Below are 13,081 nucleotides of genomic sequence, written 5' to 3'. Positions count from 1 at the left end.
ACTCGACAATAAGGGATCGTTTGCATCCTTCCACACACCCATACCCCCAAGCAACGCTTACTTCGAAAAAGGCGAATGAAGTGGTTAAAAAATTAATTTTAATGACGCTTTCATTGCACAGCTTTATCCGATTATATTTTTGATTGGCATTACTAGAAGAAATAAATACAAAACTACCAACAGTATAATTCATTTCATTTCACAGATATGACGTATCAAAACCACCGTGCACAGCACAATTCCTTACGATTACAATTTCTTACGGATAGGGGCGTCCGAAATAAATAATCGACATAAAACTCTCCTAAAGATTTTGAAACTATGTTTAAAAGTTAAGAAAGAGCAACATTGCTAAAATCATTCACCGCCTTTAAAGAACTACAAAACGAAACAAAAGAAAATTCTACGTAAAATTGATTTCGCTCAATACTTATAAGAGGGCAAAGTTATCTGCCTCGGGTGTGTTATAATTTCGTTTTTAGCAATGAGTAGTCTACATTCCTAATAATAAGATAGTGAAAATACCTGACAGAATTCGCTCACTGCTTAGGTATTAAGGTACTACTCTTTCATTCCCAGGAATGTCACTGACGGCCGGAGGTCTGCAGAGCTTTCTTAACGAAACAAAACAAATGAGACCGAAGCCTCAATAGTGACAAAGGCCATAACAAAATGGTTACCTCGCCTAGCAGATCTATATTTTTCGACCGCACAGACATTCGACTCACTCTCCTGACTTCGCGGCCAAACCAGCTCCATATAGATCCTGATAGATATATCAACCATTTTAGTTCTAACAAAAGTTTACTTATTTTCATGTTACAAGGTATATTTTGCATGCGAGCAGGACGTGAAAACCAACTGACCGTCGCACAATAAAAAGAACGCGTGACCAATCTCTATAAGGCTGTCACACAAATAAATTTACTTTACCTTGGGCAATAATTTCCTGTAAGTAGTTACTTAAAGCAGCATACGTCCTATATAAATTGACAATAAGGTAACCCAAGCCATAAAGGAATCTAAGCGAAACAGCAAGCGTAACACATTCAAATGCCAGTTCATAAGAGACCACCGATAGCAAACCGCGTTTTTTGTTGTTTTTCCCTTGGTAAGGTTGCTATCTAACGCGGTTCAGCCACAAATGTAACTGATTTGGTATTGTTCCAACCTTACTGGATGCAAAAGATTTGCTTTCTGGAGAAATTTATAGGCTACGCTAGAAGCGTGGGAATAATGAAAGCTAATCCACAAGGAAAGTATCTTTAGGAGATATAATAATGTGACAGGGTAATAATATGTTAGTGTTAACTTCAATTATTTGTGACTGAATTATTTACATATCTTCAACACACTTCCGAAAGAAAATTTGAAGCGTAATCTCATAAAAGAGCAGAATATGCTTAACACATGTAAAATTTTGCTATCCTGTTTGCAGAGGTCCTGAACACAGTGAAATGATTCGTTTACGAATTGACAATCAACTAAAATTGTTCTCCCTCTCCGGCATCATTACCATTTACTTTAAAGACGTTACAATATTTATTAATAAAAATATGTGGGTATGCCTGGATAATAACACTCTCCAAAGCAAACCAATTAAGAATAAAACATTGTTAAAATATGAGAACAGTTATTTAATGTTTCTTACTGACCTACTGCTATTTAAGACTTTGCAAAACAATCGTTACCCCTCCAGCGTTCAATTTGACTGTGCGGATTTTATCAGGCAGAAACGAGGGGAAAAGAGGAAAACCTAAGTCAACGAACCTATAAAACAATTGTATGTCTATAGTGTACAGTCTTGTTTTTGACATATATAATAACCATAAAAACATTTTCGGAGTAAGATCAATTTGGAACTTCAAATAAAACCGCTACAAAAAAATCCTAGAATATCAATCTAATTTCTCGTCTTTTTACTTACTTTGAAGTAAACGACTCTATTGCTGTCGCTTCTCCCTCAAATCTAAATAGACTTTTTCAGGAACAAACTAAAACTGTATTAAAAACTATTCAGATTAGGTTAAAAACTTTTTATCCTGGCTACTTAGATCACGGATGGTAAGAACTAAGGAAGTAAAGAGAAGGAATAAGAACTACGTAAAAGGAATTTATCATCTTGCCCTGTACACTGGAGGAATCCAAGCAGTATGCGGGTGGCGATAGCACTGACACCCAGATTAGAAGTCCTTGTCCCAGCCTGTCGTGTCATCTGGAGGTATCTCGTCATCGGGAGGGTAGTCGTCAAAGTTTGATGCGTCCGTTGGGGACTTGATCTAAATGAAAATTAGGGTTGTTGTTTACTTTAAAAGCCACATTTGAGGAAGAGGTTTGCATGACGCGTGTGAGGGCTACGGAAACTAGCCGTAAATATTACACGATTTACGAGACACCTACGCAGCCAACCATCCTACTCACGAGTAACTAAGTTCTTACACAACGAAACTATTCGCCTGCCATGACAGTGTTGTGTGTTGTGTAAGTTGTCTGCCCAAAGCAAATTGCCCCTCGTATCTCTTAGAAAAACTCAACAAAACCAAATAATCCCCGAGAACAAAGAAGAAAATGAGCTCAACGACGACTAATTCGCGTATGTAAAAATGTCTTTTTATAAAATGGTTTGGTTTAATTAAAACTTATAGTTGAGAAAATGGCTACCTTATATGGGTCGGCAAGTAGTAATTTTCTCGGTAACAGAGAGGAGCATTGCGTTACTTATCTCGTCAATTGCCCAAACCTTTTTCAAATATTACAAACCTTTGGGACGATGGGGGCTTTGAGTATCCTCTGCTTCAAGCCGTCCCAGTTGAAACCATCGAACCACCTAGATTCACACAGACATGTTAAGTTACACGCAAATGTTAGGTGAATAGGCCTTCGTTGAGAGGATTTAAAAGGGTGACAGAGAGATGCTACAATGGAACCAACGATCTTGTGGAGGGGGGGGGGGGGGGTTTCTTCCTTCGACCTTAAACATCCACAAAAAGTATTGTAGATGTAGATGTTGTTGCTGCCATTTCAGTTGGCATTATGGCTATTAATATGGTGGCATGAGCTGTGATAAGGATTGCAATCTTTCGCCCATTTTCACTGAGATACTTACTTGTTTTTCTTTATGTCTTTCAGACCTCCCTTTTGGTAGCCAAGACGCTCAATCGGGTTGTCCCTAAAAAGACAAATGACAAGGCGTAGTAATTCAGCTAACTGGGCTGATAACAAACTTTATGGAACCAATTACCTGGTTTTCACTTCTGATTAAAAATAACCATTAAGTGGCAAGATTTAACAAGGATAAACACCAACAGACACTTCAGAGTTTCTCCCTGCCCTCTTCGTGTCATACACCGGCCGTAGAAATTCCACCAAATTTAATATTTAATAATGTACCTGAAAAAATACGCGCTTCTGATTGGCTGAAAAGGGCATTCTCATGTAACACGAGTGCACAGTTGTAATACGAATGTAAATTACAAATAGCACGCCAGCGCTGTCAAAATTTACGTCTATCTTGAATCTCTGTGATATTTTTTCATGTACATTGTTGACATGCAACAACATGATTTCTCGTGCAATTTGGTTTGGCATTTTTCAAAAACTACAAATCGCACTTGCCCTACGGGCTCGTGTAATTTTATTGTCTTTGAAAAATTTACTGCACTCGAAACCCTGTTATTACCCACACTAATCAACTGCCACTACCATTGAAGTGAAGCTTTAAGTTGAGGAAATGACGTTTTGATGTTGTTTTTTTTTACTATCATCAAACAAACTGTTTGGAACCCAATCTACAAGAACTTACCGACACAGCTTTTTAATGAGACCATGAGCGTTCCTGGTGATCTTGCGAGGAAACTCGATCATATCAATTCCTTTGAGAATTATGTTGTAGGTCTTCATTGGATCTGACCCCGTGAAAGGTGGGCTGCCTGTAAGCAGTTCATACATAAGAATTCCTAGAGACCAATAATCTGCTGACAAGTCGTGGCCCTACGAAGGTAAACAAACATTCAGTATTAATCCCAATCATTATTATCCGATGGAGAAGATGAATCTTGATTTCAAAGAAATTGATCCTTACAAGCACTGTTCACTGGAGTTAAGAGAGTTTTAAGTAAGTGTCGGGGGGAAACCAGGATTACCTTGGTCTATTTTGTTTTAATGAAGATAAGAATGACTAATTTGTTTACCTTGTTAAGAATGATCTCAGGTGCAACATACTCAGGTGTTCCACAGAACGTCCACGTTTTTCTTCCATAACCTATTCTCTTTGCAAAACCAAAATCGACCTTGGATCAAAGGGAATAAAAGGAAAATTTAGCACCTTCGAAATAAGTCTTCTCGTGCTCAAAAAAACTGTTAACTCAACTTACACGGGTTAAAGCAACCGCACTTCAAACTACAACTATTTCAAGTGTCAGAGATAATAACTACAACTACAATTTTCAAATACTGAACGTATGAATCGTACACAAGCAAGTTTACAGCACAAAGGTTTTTTTTAATGGAAAGCAACAAAGCATGTCATTCAACTTACCAATTTGCAGTAGCCTTTTTCATCCAAAAGCAAATTTTCAGGCTGAAAATGTGAAAGCAAGACAAGTCTTTCAAGCCACTATCGAAGTTTCAATCAAGCTCATTATAGCAACATCACCCACAACACTATTTCTACATTCCTTATTGAAGTTGTCTAGGCTTTCTATCATTGTACATGGCTGAAAAAGCGAATTCTTCTTAGATGCAGAGACTGAAGGGAAAGTGGGGGGGGGGGGGAGAGGTGGTTTGCGTGTAACCCCCTTCATGTCAGGAAAAGAAAATAAACAAAACACTATCTTGGCAGAGCTGTACCAGTACAGGACACACTTACCCTCCCCTCCCCTCCCCTCCCCTCCCCTCCCCCCAGCTCCTCCCTTAAAGAAAATTCAACCGAATTTGCTGCTTGTAATTCTAGTGCTAAAAGCTTGTACTGAGTCTTAAAAAAAAAACTAGGGATTTTACCTTCAGATCTCTATACACGATGCCCCTTTCGTGAAGATACGTGAAAGCTTCTATTACACAGCCTACATAAAAACGTGTGGTCGCATCATCAAAAGACCCTCTGCGGAGATAAAAGACTTGAGCTTAGTTTAATCAGTAAGTCACAGAAATGTTACATTCTTGACCTCATTGGGAAACGGGCTGATAGAGAAGGACTTAGGGATTAAAGAGTCTCGAACAACTTAGACTTTTCAGTGAAGGTAAGGGGTTCGTCATAAATACGGATGGGGCGGGGGAGGAGATGGGCTGGAAAATTCACAATAAATGCATTTTCAGAAGGGTTGGAAAATTTTGCTCTTCGTAATTTGTGCCCCTCCCTGTCCACCGTGCAATTTTATCTCAAAGAAGTTTGCATTCTGGTCACTGGACGGGGGAAACGTGGGATCCTAAGATTTGCTTTGTGGGTCAGAGTTGTTTAACGGATTTTCCACAACAATTTTTCTTTACAAGATAAAACCACAGAACCCTACTTACTTGTCTCTCAGAATGGTCCAAAGTTCACCGCCCAGACAAGCTTCCAGAAGCATATATAGGTATTTATTATTCTTAAACGTTTTATATAGCCTGAAAAGGGGAACAAATTCGAGGTTTCAAAACTAACCAATAATATTTATTCTTTCCGACCATACAAGGACAATATAAGGGACTTAGAGAAAACCACGACGGCGACAACATCGAGAACGTAGCCAAACGAAAGATCTAATGAGCAAGACAATAAGCGACACACGTACGTTTAAAAATGTGTACATTTCGTAGCCGTCCCTTACGGGAACAAAAACGTGAAATCACCAACTTTCAAGTTCTTTTGGCAAAGAAACCTCGAAAGCAATTTAGTCTCATTTTCACTTTGAACCCAACACTGCATTTACTTGTTATGCCGAAGTGAAGATTCTTGCCGTCAGAAACGTTGTGCGCATCGAGCTATTGGCGAAAATCTTAGAGGAAAGTAAACCTTTTACCATAGCCGTAATGACATCTTAAACTCCCTATTGGCAGTGATCAAGCTCACGCACGTCACGTGATCAGGGAAACAGAAATGGCCGACATCGTGGACAAAGCTTAATGAGTTTTAAATTGTGAAGAGGTATAATGACTAAAAGGTTCCACATTTTAACAAGTTCAAATTCGCAAGATTTCACAAGATGAACAACGAAAGAAGAGGTAAGGATGTTAAACATGAAATGGGAACAGGGCTCAATGACTACCAAGAGTCATTGAATACACAACGCATAACGTTCACTAGGGCTTCCAACATAAACAAAACAATAACACAATTTGACTTTAAAAAGCTTCACGCCCAATGTGCATGTGACCAAGGTTTAACTTGTTTCACTTTTGTATCGAATGAAAAAAAGCTAAAGTTTAACTCTAACCCTCCAAGCTACTTAAAACAACTGTTGTTCCTCAAAAGAACCGTTTCAGGTACAACATCATGAAGAAAATTTATTTCATACCAGCTAAAAGATTTGTACTTACCTCACAATGAAGGGACAATTGGCCTCCATCATGATTTTCTTTTCTGAATTGATATGGTCCTGTTGTCTTGTTTCAACGATGTGATGTTTCTTAAGAGTTTTCAGGGCAAATGTTTTCTTTTCATTGGCGACTTGAACCTGACAATGACAAAATGGAAAGGTTATACGCCTAACTACGACCGAGTTTATCTATATTGCTGTTATCTAGATATCATGCTTTCCCTCTTAAGACTGAGCTACACCAATTTAATGATAGACTAGCAAATTATTTACCAGAAAAATTTCACACAATTCATTAACACAGACACATTTCTTCCAGTTGACCGTCAAAGATGCCTTCCCTCTCTTTTCATAGTTTTCCCTTTCAGGCAATGATCAGACAAAAGTTAAAAAACACCTCCTTCATATCAATTTTATGGCTTGATCTCCTTAGTTCAGATATTAATCCTAACTCCCTGAGAGTGATAAGCATCTAATTTCTCCCAATGGTACCACACCAGAATCAAACATTAAGGTCATGAGAATAAATGAAATAATGACAAGGTCAAAAAGCTCTTGACTATTAAGCAAATTCTCCAAATAAGTACCATACGAAAGGTATAAAGAACAGTATGGAGATCTTGCAAACTGATGTCAGGCTGTAAGGGGTTAAGAAAGATATTTCACAACCTGAAGGTTTTGGAAAGCATATCTTGATTATTCTACTCTGGCTTCATAATTTTAGCACAAGTGCAACACTAGGCAATGTTAAACAAGACTGCATAACTTTTAAAAAACCTTTCCATGTATGTCTGGGTTATGGACCCTTATTGACTGTTACCTGTTTCAAATAGATTGCTATGCTCTGTGCTTGCACAATACACTGGATCAGTGATATCCTGAACCAGTAGTAGTAAGTGTCAATTCATTAGACTCACCAATTCAACACGCCCAAAACCTCCAACTCCCAGTGTCTTCAAGATTGAGATATCTTTCAAAGAAACACTTGCAAACTCATTCTGTTCTTCTTTAGTGCGACTGTAAACAAAAAACTTGAATAAGTACACCCATCATGAACACTTCTAAGAAAAATCCTAGTCACTAACATAGAAGCATATCTTAAGTTTGAGAAAATAAAACCAGCAACTTAGCCACAAAACAGAACCCAGTAATAAGCCATACACCCATTGAAAAACACTATCTAGAGAAGTAAAAAAAATCAAGCAAACTAACATTTTAACCCTTTAACTCCCAGATCATAATTGTAATTCCCCTTACTGTCAACCATACAATTCTTGTAATGTTAGTTCAGAGAATTTAGAGTTGGATCAACTAATCATCCCCAAATTGATATTTTTCTTTATTCTCATCACTTATCTGGTTGATAGTGTATTGGTATTGTAAGGAGAAATTCTGTCTTGGTCACTCATGGGAGTTAAAGGGTTAAGAGGTTCCCGACTAAAACAACCCTTATCTATTAACACTGTACACTTTTTAGGCATCATTGTCACTTTCAATTCACAAACAGTGCTGCAAAAATTCTTGAATTTTTTGCATTTCTCAAAGGATAATCTTCACCATTTGACTTTCATGAAATACAAGTTAATTCTCTCAGTACCACACATTTATCTTGTTGGCTAGTGCTGAAAATTTGACATTGTGTCAGGACTTAAATTATCTCTATATTGATAACTTTATGATTTTGTTCTGACCTACCTATTTGAAAGTGCATTAAAATTTAACAAGATATTATTTACAGATGGTTCTTAAAAGGTCAGTCTGGTAAATTATATCTTAAAAGTAAAAACCCAAAGAGAAAACAACATGAACAAACTGTACTTTCCCCCTTCATTTTAGAATTAATAATTCCCAACAAATACATCAGTAGTGTAGATTTTTTAATACGGTGCTCTTCTGAAATAAAAAAATTAAGTTGCAGACAAAATTCTTCATAGTACAGTCAAAACATGTTCATTGTGTTGTTCATTATCTGCATGTCCACCTGTCATATCACATCTGACCATGGAGATGCAAAACATTTGAGTTTAAATGCAAGAAAATTTTTGCTATTGAATTTGAATGCATTGTTTTCCCAAGGAAGTCAGTAATAGCTGATGTAAAGTAGCAGACATCTGTCTAACATTTTGGATGAAGTACAAACACTTTGACCAAGTTTGCAAAAAAATTTTGTTATGCCTTTGCCTAGCCTGCAGCAAGTCTCCTATAAGTCAGTGGCAGAGCATTAAAAGAACTTATCAGAAGGTTGTAGGTTTGACTCCTATTGAGAGCACTGGGAGTTCTTTGTCTTTCACCGAATAACATCTTCTTTCACTAAAACACCAGGCTTAACATTCACCATCTTCATTGAAATCATCGCCACTAAGATGTTTATCATTCAAATTGGCAATGCATAGAACATTTGAACAATAAGAAATTACATGAAAATACCATGAGCTATGTAAATACCACATAGAACATAGTTTTCATTACTATGAAAACAGCAACTTAAGTACATTTAAATCATTAGTATCTTGAAAACTAAAGTTAAGTGCTCAGTGAGTTAAATTTAAAAACGTTATTATTACATTGCTGGTGCATGAAAAGTTTCCAAATGTACCAACCTTTCAATTTCTTGGATCTGTCTACTTGGTTTAAGGGTTAAGAGGAAAAAATAAATGTAAGTCCTTTGACAAAAAGTAAACTCTAAGTATGAAAGATCAAAATTTACCATGAATGTAGATTTAAATTAGCCTCATACATTACTTAAAATAAAAAAATCAAAGTTCAAAATAAGCAATTTACAACCCTAGAAATGATCACTTTCGTTAGATTTGAATGTGTGAACAGTAGCTGTTATGAGGGTCTCACAAAGAAAATTTTATGGTGAGGCAACACAACACATAGTAATTAAGGTGCTGTTTAATTCCCATGAAGATTCTGTTTGCTCTTTTTTAATCCTAAGAGGCAGGACACTAAGAAGCTTTCTCCTGAAAATCCACTAGCATGTATCCCGTAGAACTGGATGTTACAATTTGGCAAAACAAAGTGCAGATGAAAAACCATAGCTGACATTGACACCGTAGGTTCATATTAAAAAGCATCAGACCTTTCCCTGAGCCCTTTAGAAAGATACCCTTAGCATACTGGCATACTGAGTTAAAACTCTGCAAACTGATCATTGAAATGTTAATTTAAAAGACACTTCATTAAGAAGATACATATTATTGAAGGAAGTTACGCCTAGCAAAGAATTAGAAACTGATATTAACACAAGCTTGCTTTTTATTCATGAAAATTGAATGAACAATCACCTTCTCAATGGAGTCAGTTAAACAATGATTAATTCTTGAACCCGTTTTTATAACTTAAAAAAATTGAGGGTACCATTTCAACTGCACAACTATTTTTTATAAAAGAAATCACTGTTAAGAGCTACTCTTTGATCCTTCCTTGACTCACTTGTTATCATTTCATTCAATACATACTCTACTTCATGTAATCAGCTAATCTGCTTTTATCAATTGAGTTGATGTTAATTGATCACTGTAAAGAGTTTTTAAAGCTGATATTTCCAGTATTAGCCTTTTTATCAAAGTCGTCTTCCTCTTACCACCGAAACTTACTTTATATATGACTCAACAAAACATGTAGAATTATGTCATACTTGATGCATACCACCTTGAAAATTCATGGATCAAAGTCATTAACTTGGCTCCTCACTCAGAGGTGATAACCATTGAATAGATAGCTGATTTGAAGCAATATCAAAATCAATTGAAAACAATTATATTACCTTGCAGTCTGTGGTTCAACTCCTCTTGCCTTGTCGCTATATTTGTCTGTTTGCAAGTCTTCTAAACTTCCAATATATGCTTCAAAAGGTCTGAGGAATGCAAACATAGCTGGGCAATCAAGGTGGAGTGATGAATTCACAACAAGAAAAATATTTCTTTAGAAATGACACTTAAGTTTCCTTTTCTATAGGGGAACTTGAACTGGACCAGAATTAGTATAATTGTGATTTGTATATTCACACGAAGATAACTGTCAAAGCTGGATAGCTGTAAACACCAAATGGTTAAGACAGCTCTCACCGGGAGCTTGTTTTCGTTAGAATGATGTTAAATTAGAGACTTTCCTTTCGAAAAAAGATTGATTTTGCAAATTTAAAGTTTTTTTTAAAAATTATTTTCTATTACTTACTCTCGATCCAACACGAGACATTGCACACCTCCCTTGGCTGCAATACAATTTGCTGTTCGAAATTCATCACTGCAAAAGAATATTCTCTTATTCTTGGAGCATATTTTGTTTAAAATAAATGAACAAATATATTAAAAGGTATGTGTCACAGCTGAATTTATCCATAACATGCCAATTGCTGCAGCTGAATGTCACTATTATTTTGTTTTTCATTACTGGCTGCCAATGACAAAATAGGCAGCAGAGACCACAGAAGGGGCTTTAAAAATCTAAAGGAAGTAATAAATAACCTAAGTTACCCTGTAAACTGCAAGTAACTGCCTTTCTTGCTCACAAAAGATTTATCTTATGCGAAATTCCAAGGGATTATAACTATGCTCTTATTTGTACATCTTGAAAGCTTTTGGACCCAATTTTTAAGTTTATAATAAGCACTCAGCAATCCATGTGTTATTTACACGAACATGTCTGTCTGCTTGTAATGAAAAAGAAAAGAAACTTCCATGTGGTCAAAAACAACACTATTTTTAACCACATCTAATGACATTATAGAAAAGTCCAACCTTACCCCATGAGATTTTTTTCCCCAAAGTACTCGCCCTTTTTGAGAGTGCGAATGAAATTAGGATCTGCATGCACTGTAGCTCTCTGTGTAACTTCAACCTACCAAAAGAAGTTTTCCTCAGAACTAAAATAATCAACAAAAATAGTAAACGGCACAACTGAAGACAAGTTACGGGTGGCAAAAGAATGGCTTCTGCCTCACTTAACCATAGAACTTAACCCATGGTGTACACCTATGACTCAAAATTTTGTAACACTCATTTATTCCATCACTGAAAAGGAAGAAACATTCCATTAAGCATTACTTACCTCTCCCTTCTTGATGATGAAAAACGTGTCTCCCCTTGCACCCTGACGTATGATGTACTCTCCCTCATCATAGAATGCCTATTATAAAGTTATATTCAAAGAATGCTTCAGAGCAAATACTCTGCTATAAAATCAAAGGTACCATGAAATGTATTAAACTACAATGATTATGCACCCATTTCAGGGATTTCAATAAGCTTTCCAATAGTTGGCCACCAATTGATGGTTTTTTTTAGACCGCTGTGCCTAGAGAAGGGGCTGAAAGGCAACCCCAATGTCACAGTCTGATTGACTAAAGTACTCATTTTCTGTTCCATGGTAATTATTGGGTAAAGTAGGTAGACAAACAGTCGGGCATTGTGAACAAAATAAAATAATGAGCCTATCTTGTTTTAAAATTTACATCTGGTAAACAATTGGGAAACTCTTTCTCTTGATTTCTATGTGTGTTAGTTGATTCAGGCTTTCCCCTCATCAAAAGACACTCAATAGAAATCTTCATTTTATAATCTTATAGTTAATTAGATGTAAATGACAAATGACTGAAGATAACCAACTACAGCCATCCCTTTGTCATGCCTAAATGAGATGAGTAAATCACTGATTGAGCAAATGTGAGAACACTTGCCCACACAATAAATGGTTGTTGTTTTAATGCCAGCTCTTTTTGCTTCTCTTGGACAGTCAGTTATCACAGCCTCAACACAAATTATTGATTGAGAGAAGATTTACCAACAAGTTAAGCTTAGATTTCAAGGAGAACTAACCCTTCTATTTTAGAGAACAATGTCACCAAACAAGTATTTTTTTTTTCTTTAACAGTAACGTAAAGAAATAATCCAACGATGAGACGCTTCATGAACTATGTCTGTGATCATCACATTAACCCTACCTCCTCAATGACATCTGCAACCTTACAGAGCAGGTCTTCTCCATACTTAGCAAGCCATGGGACACTGAAAGGTAAAATGATATGCCATACAAACATTTAACTCTTTAACTTCCAAAAGTGGTTAACATGTAACTTCTCTTGGCAATTAATTATAATTATGTTAATTACCAGGCATGATGTCTGTATGAGTAAGAGTTGTACCCTTGGTCATAAGTGTGGCCTTCTGCCTTCAGGCTGTACTCAAAACCTGAGGCACAATTTCCCTCACAAGGAACTACTTACAATGGTAAATACCTTTTTAAAATTTTTTCCACTGGGTTTTTTTTTTCCAATTTGCTGTGAATATCTATGGACCATGGTTCATATTGTTATAAGCTGGACCAGTTATGAGTGCATCATTAGCCAATTAGACTTAAGATTCAGACATGCTGAAATGCTTTAGGAAAAATAACAATAATTGTCTTGCAAACAAGTTATGTGATCCTAGATTCTTATTCTTATTTGCCAAATTTTCCATAGCAATTAGTAAGGAGAATTACAAACTGGATCTTGGGAGTTCAAAGCTAAGACTTAAAATAACACAAAAGTTTAAACAAATAAACTTAAACAAATAATTGTTGTA

General features: G+C 36.3%; 1 protein-coding gene across 5 annotated transcripts in view; it reads right to left on the bottom strand.

Moving 5' to 3' along the window:
- Positions 1 to 76: 76 nt before the first annotated feature.
- Positions 77 to 13,081, bottom strand: part of LOC131786165 (cGMP-dependent protein kinase 1) — a 38,959-nt gene continuing 25,954 nt past the window's right edge. For 4 of the 5 annotated variants that reach the window (XM_059103177.2, XM_059103179.2, XM_066163877.1 and 1 more), the window contains 16 exons: positions 12,460 to 12,523; positions 11,568 to 11,645; positions 11,263 to 11,357; positions 10,695 to 10,763; positions 10,285 to 10,374; positions 9,113 to 9,133; positions 7,430 to 7,529; positions 6,514 to 6,650; positions 5,512 to 5,601; positions 4,999 to 5,098; positions 4,538 to 4,579; positions 4,191 to 4,289; positions 3,803 to 3,990; positions 3,107 to 3,169; positions 2,761 to 2,827; positions 77 to 2,279 (listed from right to left, as the gene is read on the bottom strand). In XM_059103177.2, the coding sequence (XP_058959160.1) occupies positions 2,184 to 2,279; positions 2,761 to 2,827; positions 3,107 to 3,169; positions 3,803 to 3,990; positions 4,191 to 4,289; positions 4,538 to 4,579; positions 4,999 to 5,098; positions 5,512 to 5,601; positions 6,514 to 6,650; positions 7,430 to 7,529; positions 9,113 to 9,133; positions 10,285 to 10,374; positions 10,695 to 10,763; positions 11,263 to 11,357; positions 11,568 to 11,645; positions 12,460 to 12,523 (1,399 nt within the window). In that variant the 3' untranslated portion in view covers positions 77 to 2,183. The remainder of the gene's footprint in view (positions 2,280 to 2,760; positions 2,828 to 3,106; positions 3,170 to 3,802; positions 3,991 to 4,190; positions 4,290 to 4,537; positions 4,580 to 4,998; positions 5,099 to 5,511; positions 5,602 to 6,513; positions 6,651 to 7,429; positions 7,530 to 9,112; positions 9,134 to 10,284; positions 10,375 to 10,694; positions 10,764 to 11,262; positions 11,358 to 11,567; positions 11,646 to 12,459; positions 12,524 to 13,081) is intronic. The other variant, XM_059103180.2, reaches the window with a different exon arrangement.

Source organism: Pocillopora verrucosa, chromosome 1 (assembly GCF_036669915.1).
Source record: "Pocillopora verrucosa isolate sample1 chromosome 1, ASM3666991v2, whole genome shotgun sequence".
Taxonomy (NCBI): Eukaryota; Metazoa; Cnidaria; class Anthozoa; order Scleractinia; family Pocilloporidae; genus Pocillopora; species Pocillopora verrucosa.
The sequence above is the reverse complement of the archived record's forward strand: the minus strand, read 5'-3'. Positions and strand labels throughout refer to the sequence as shown.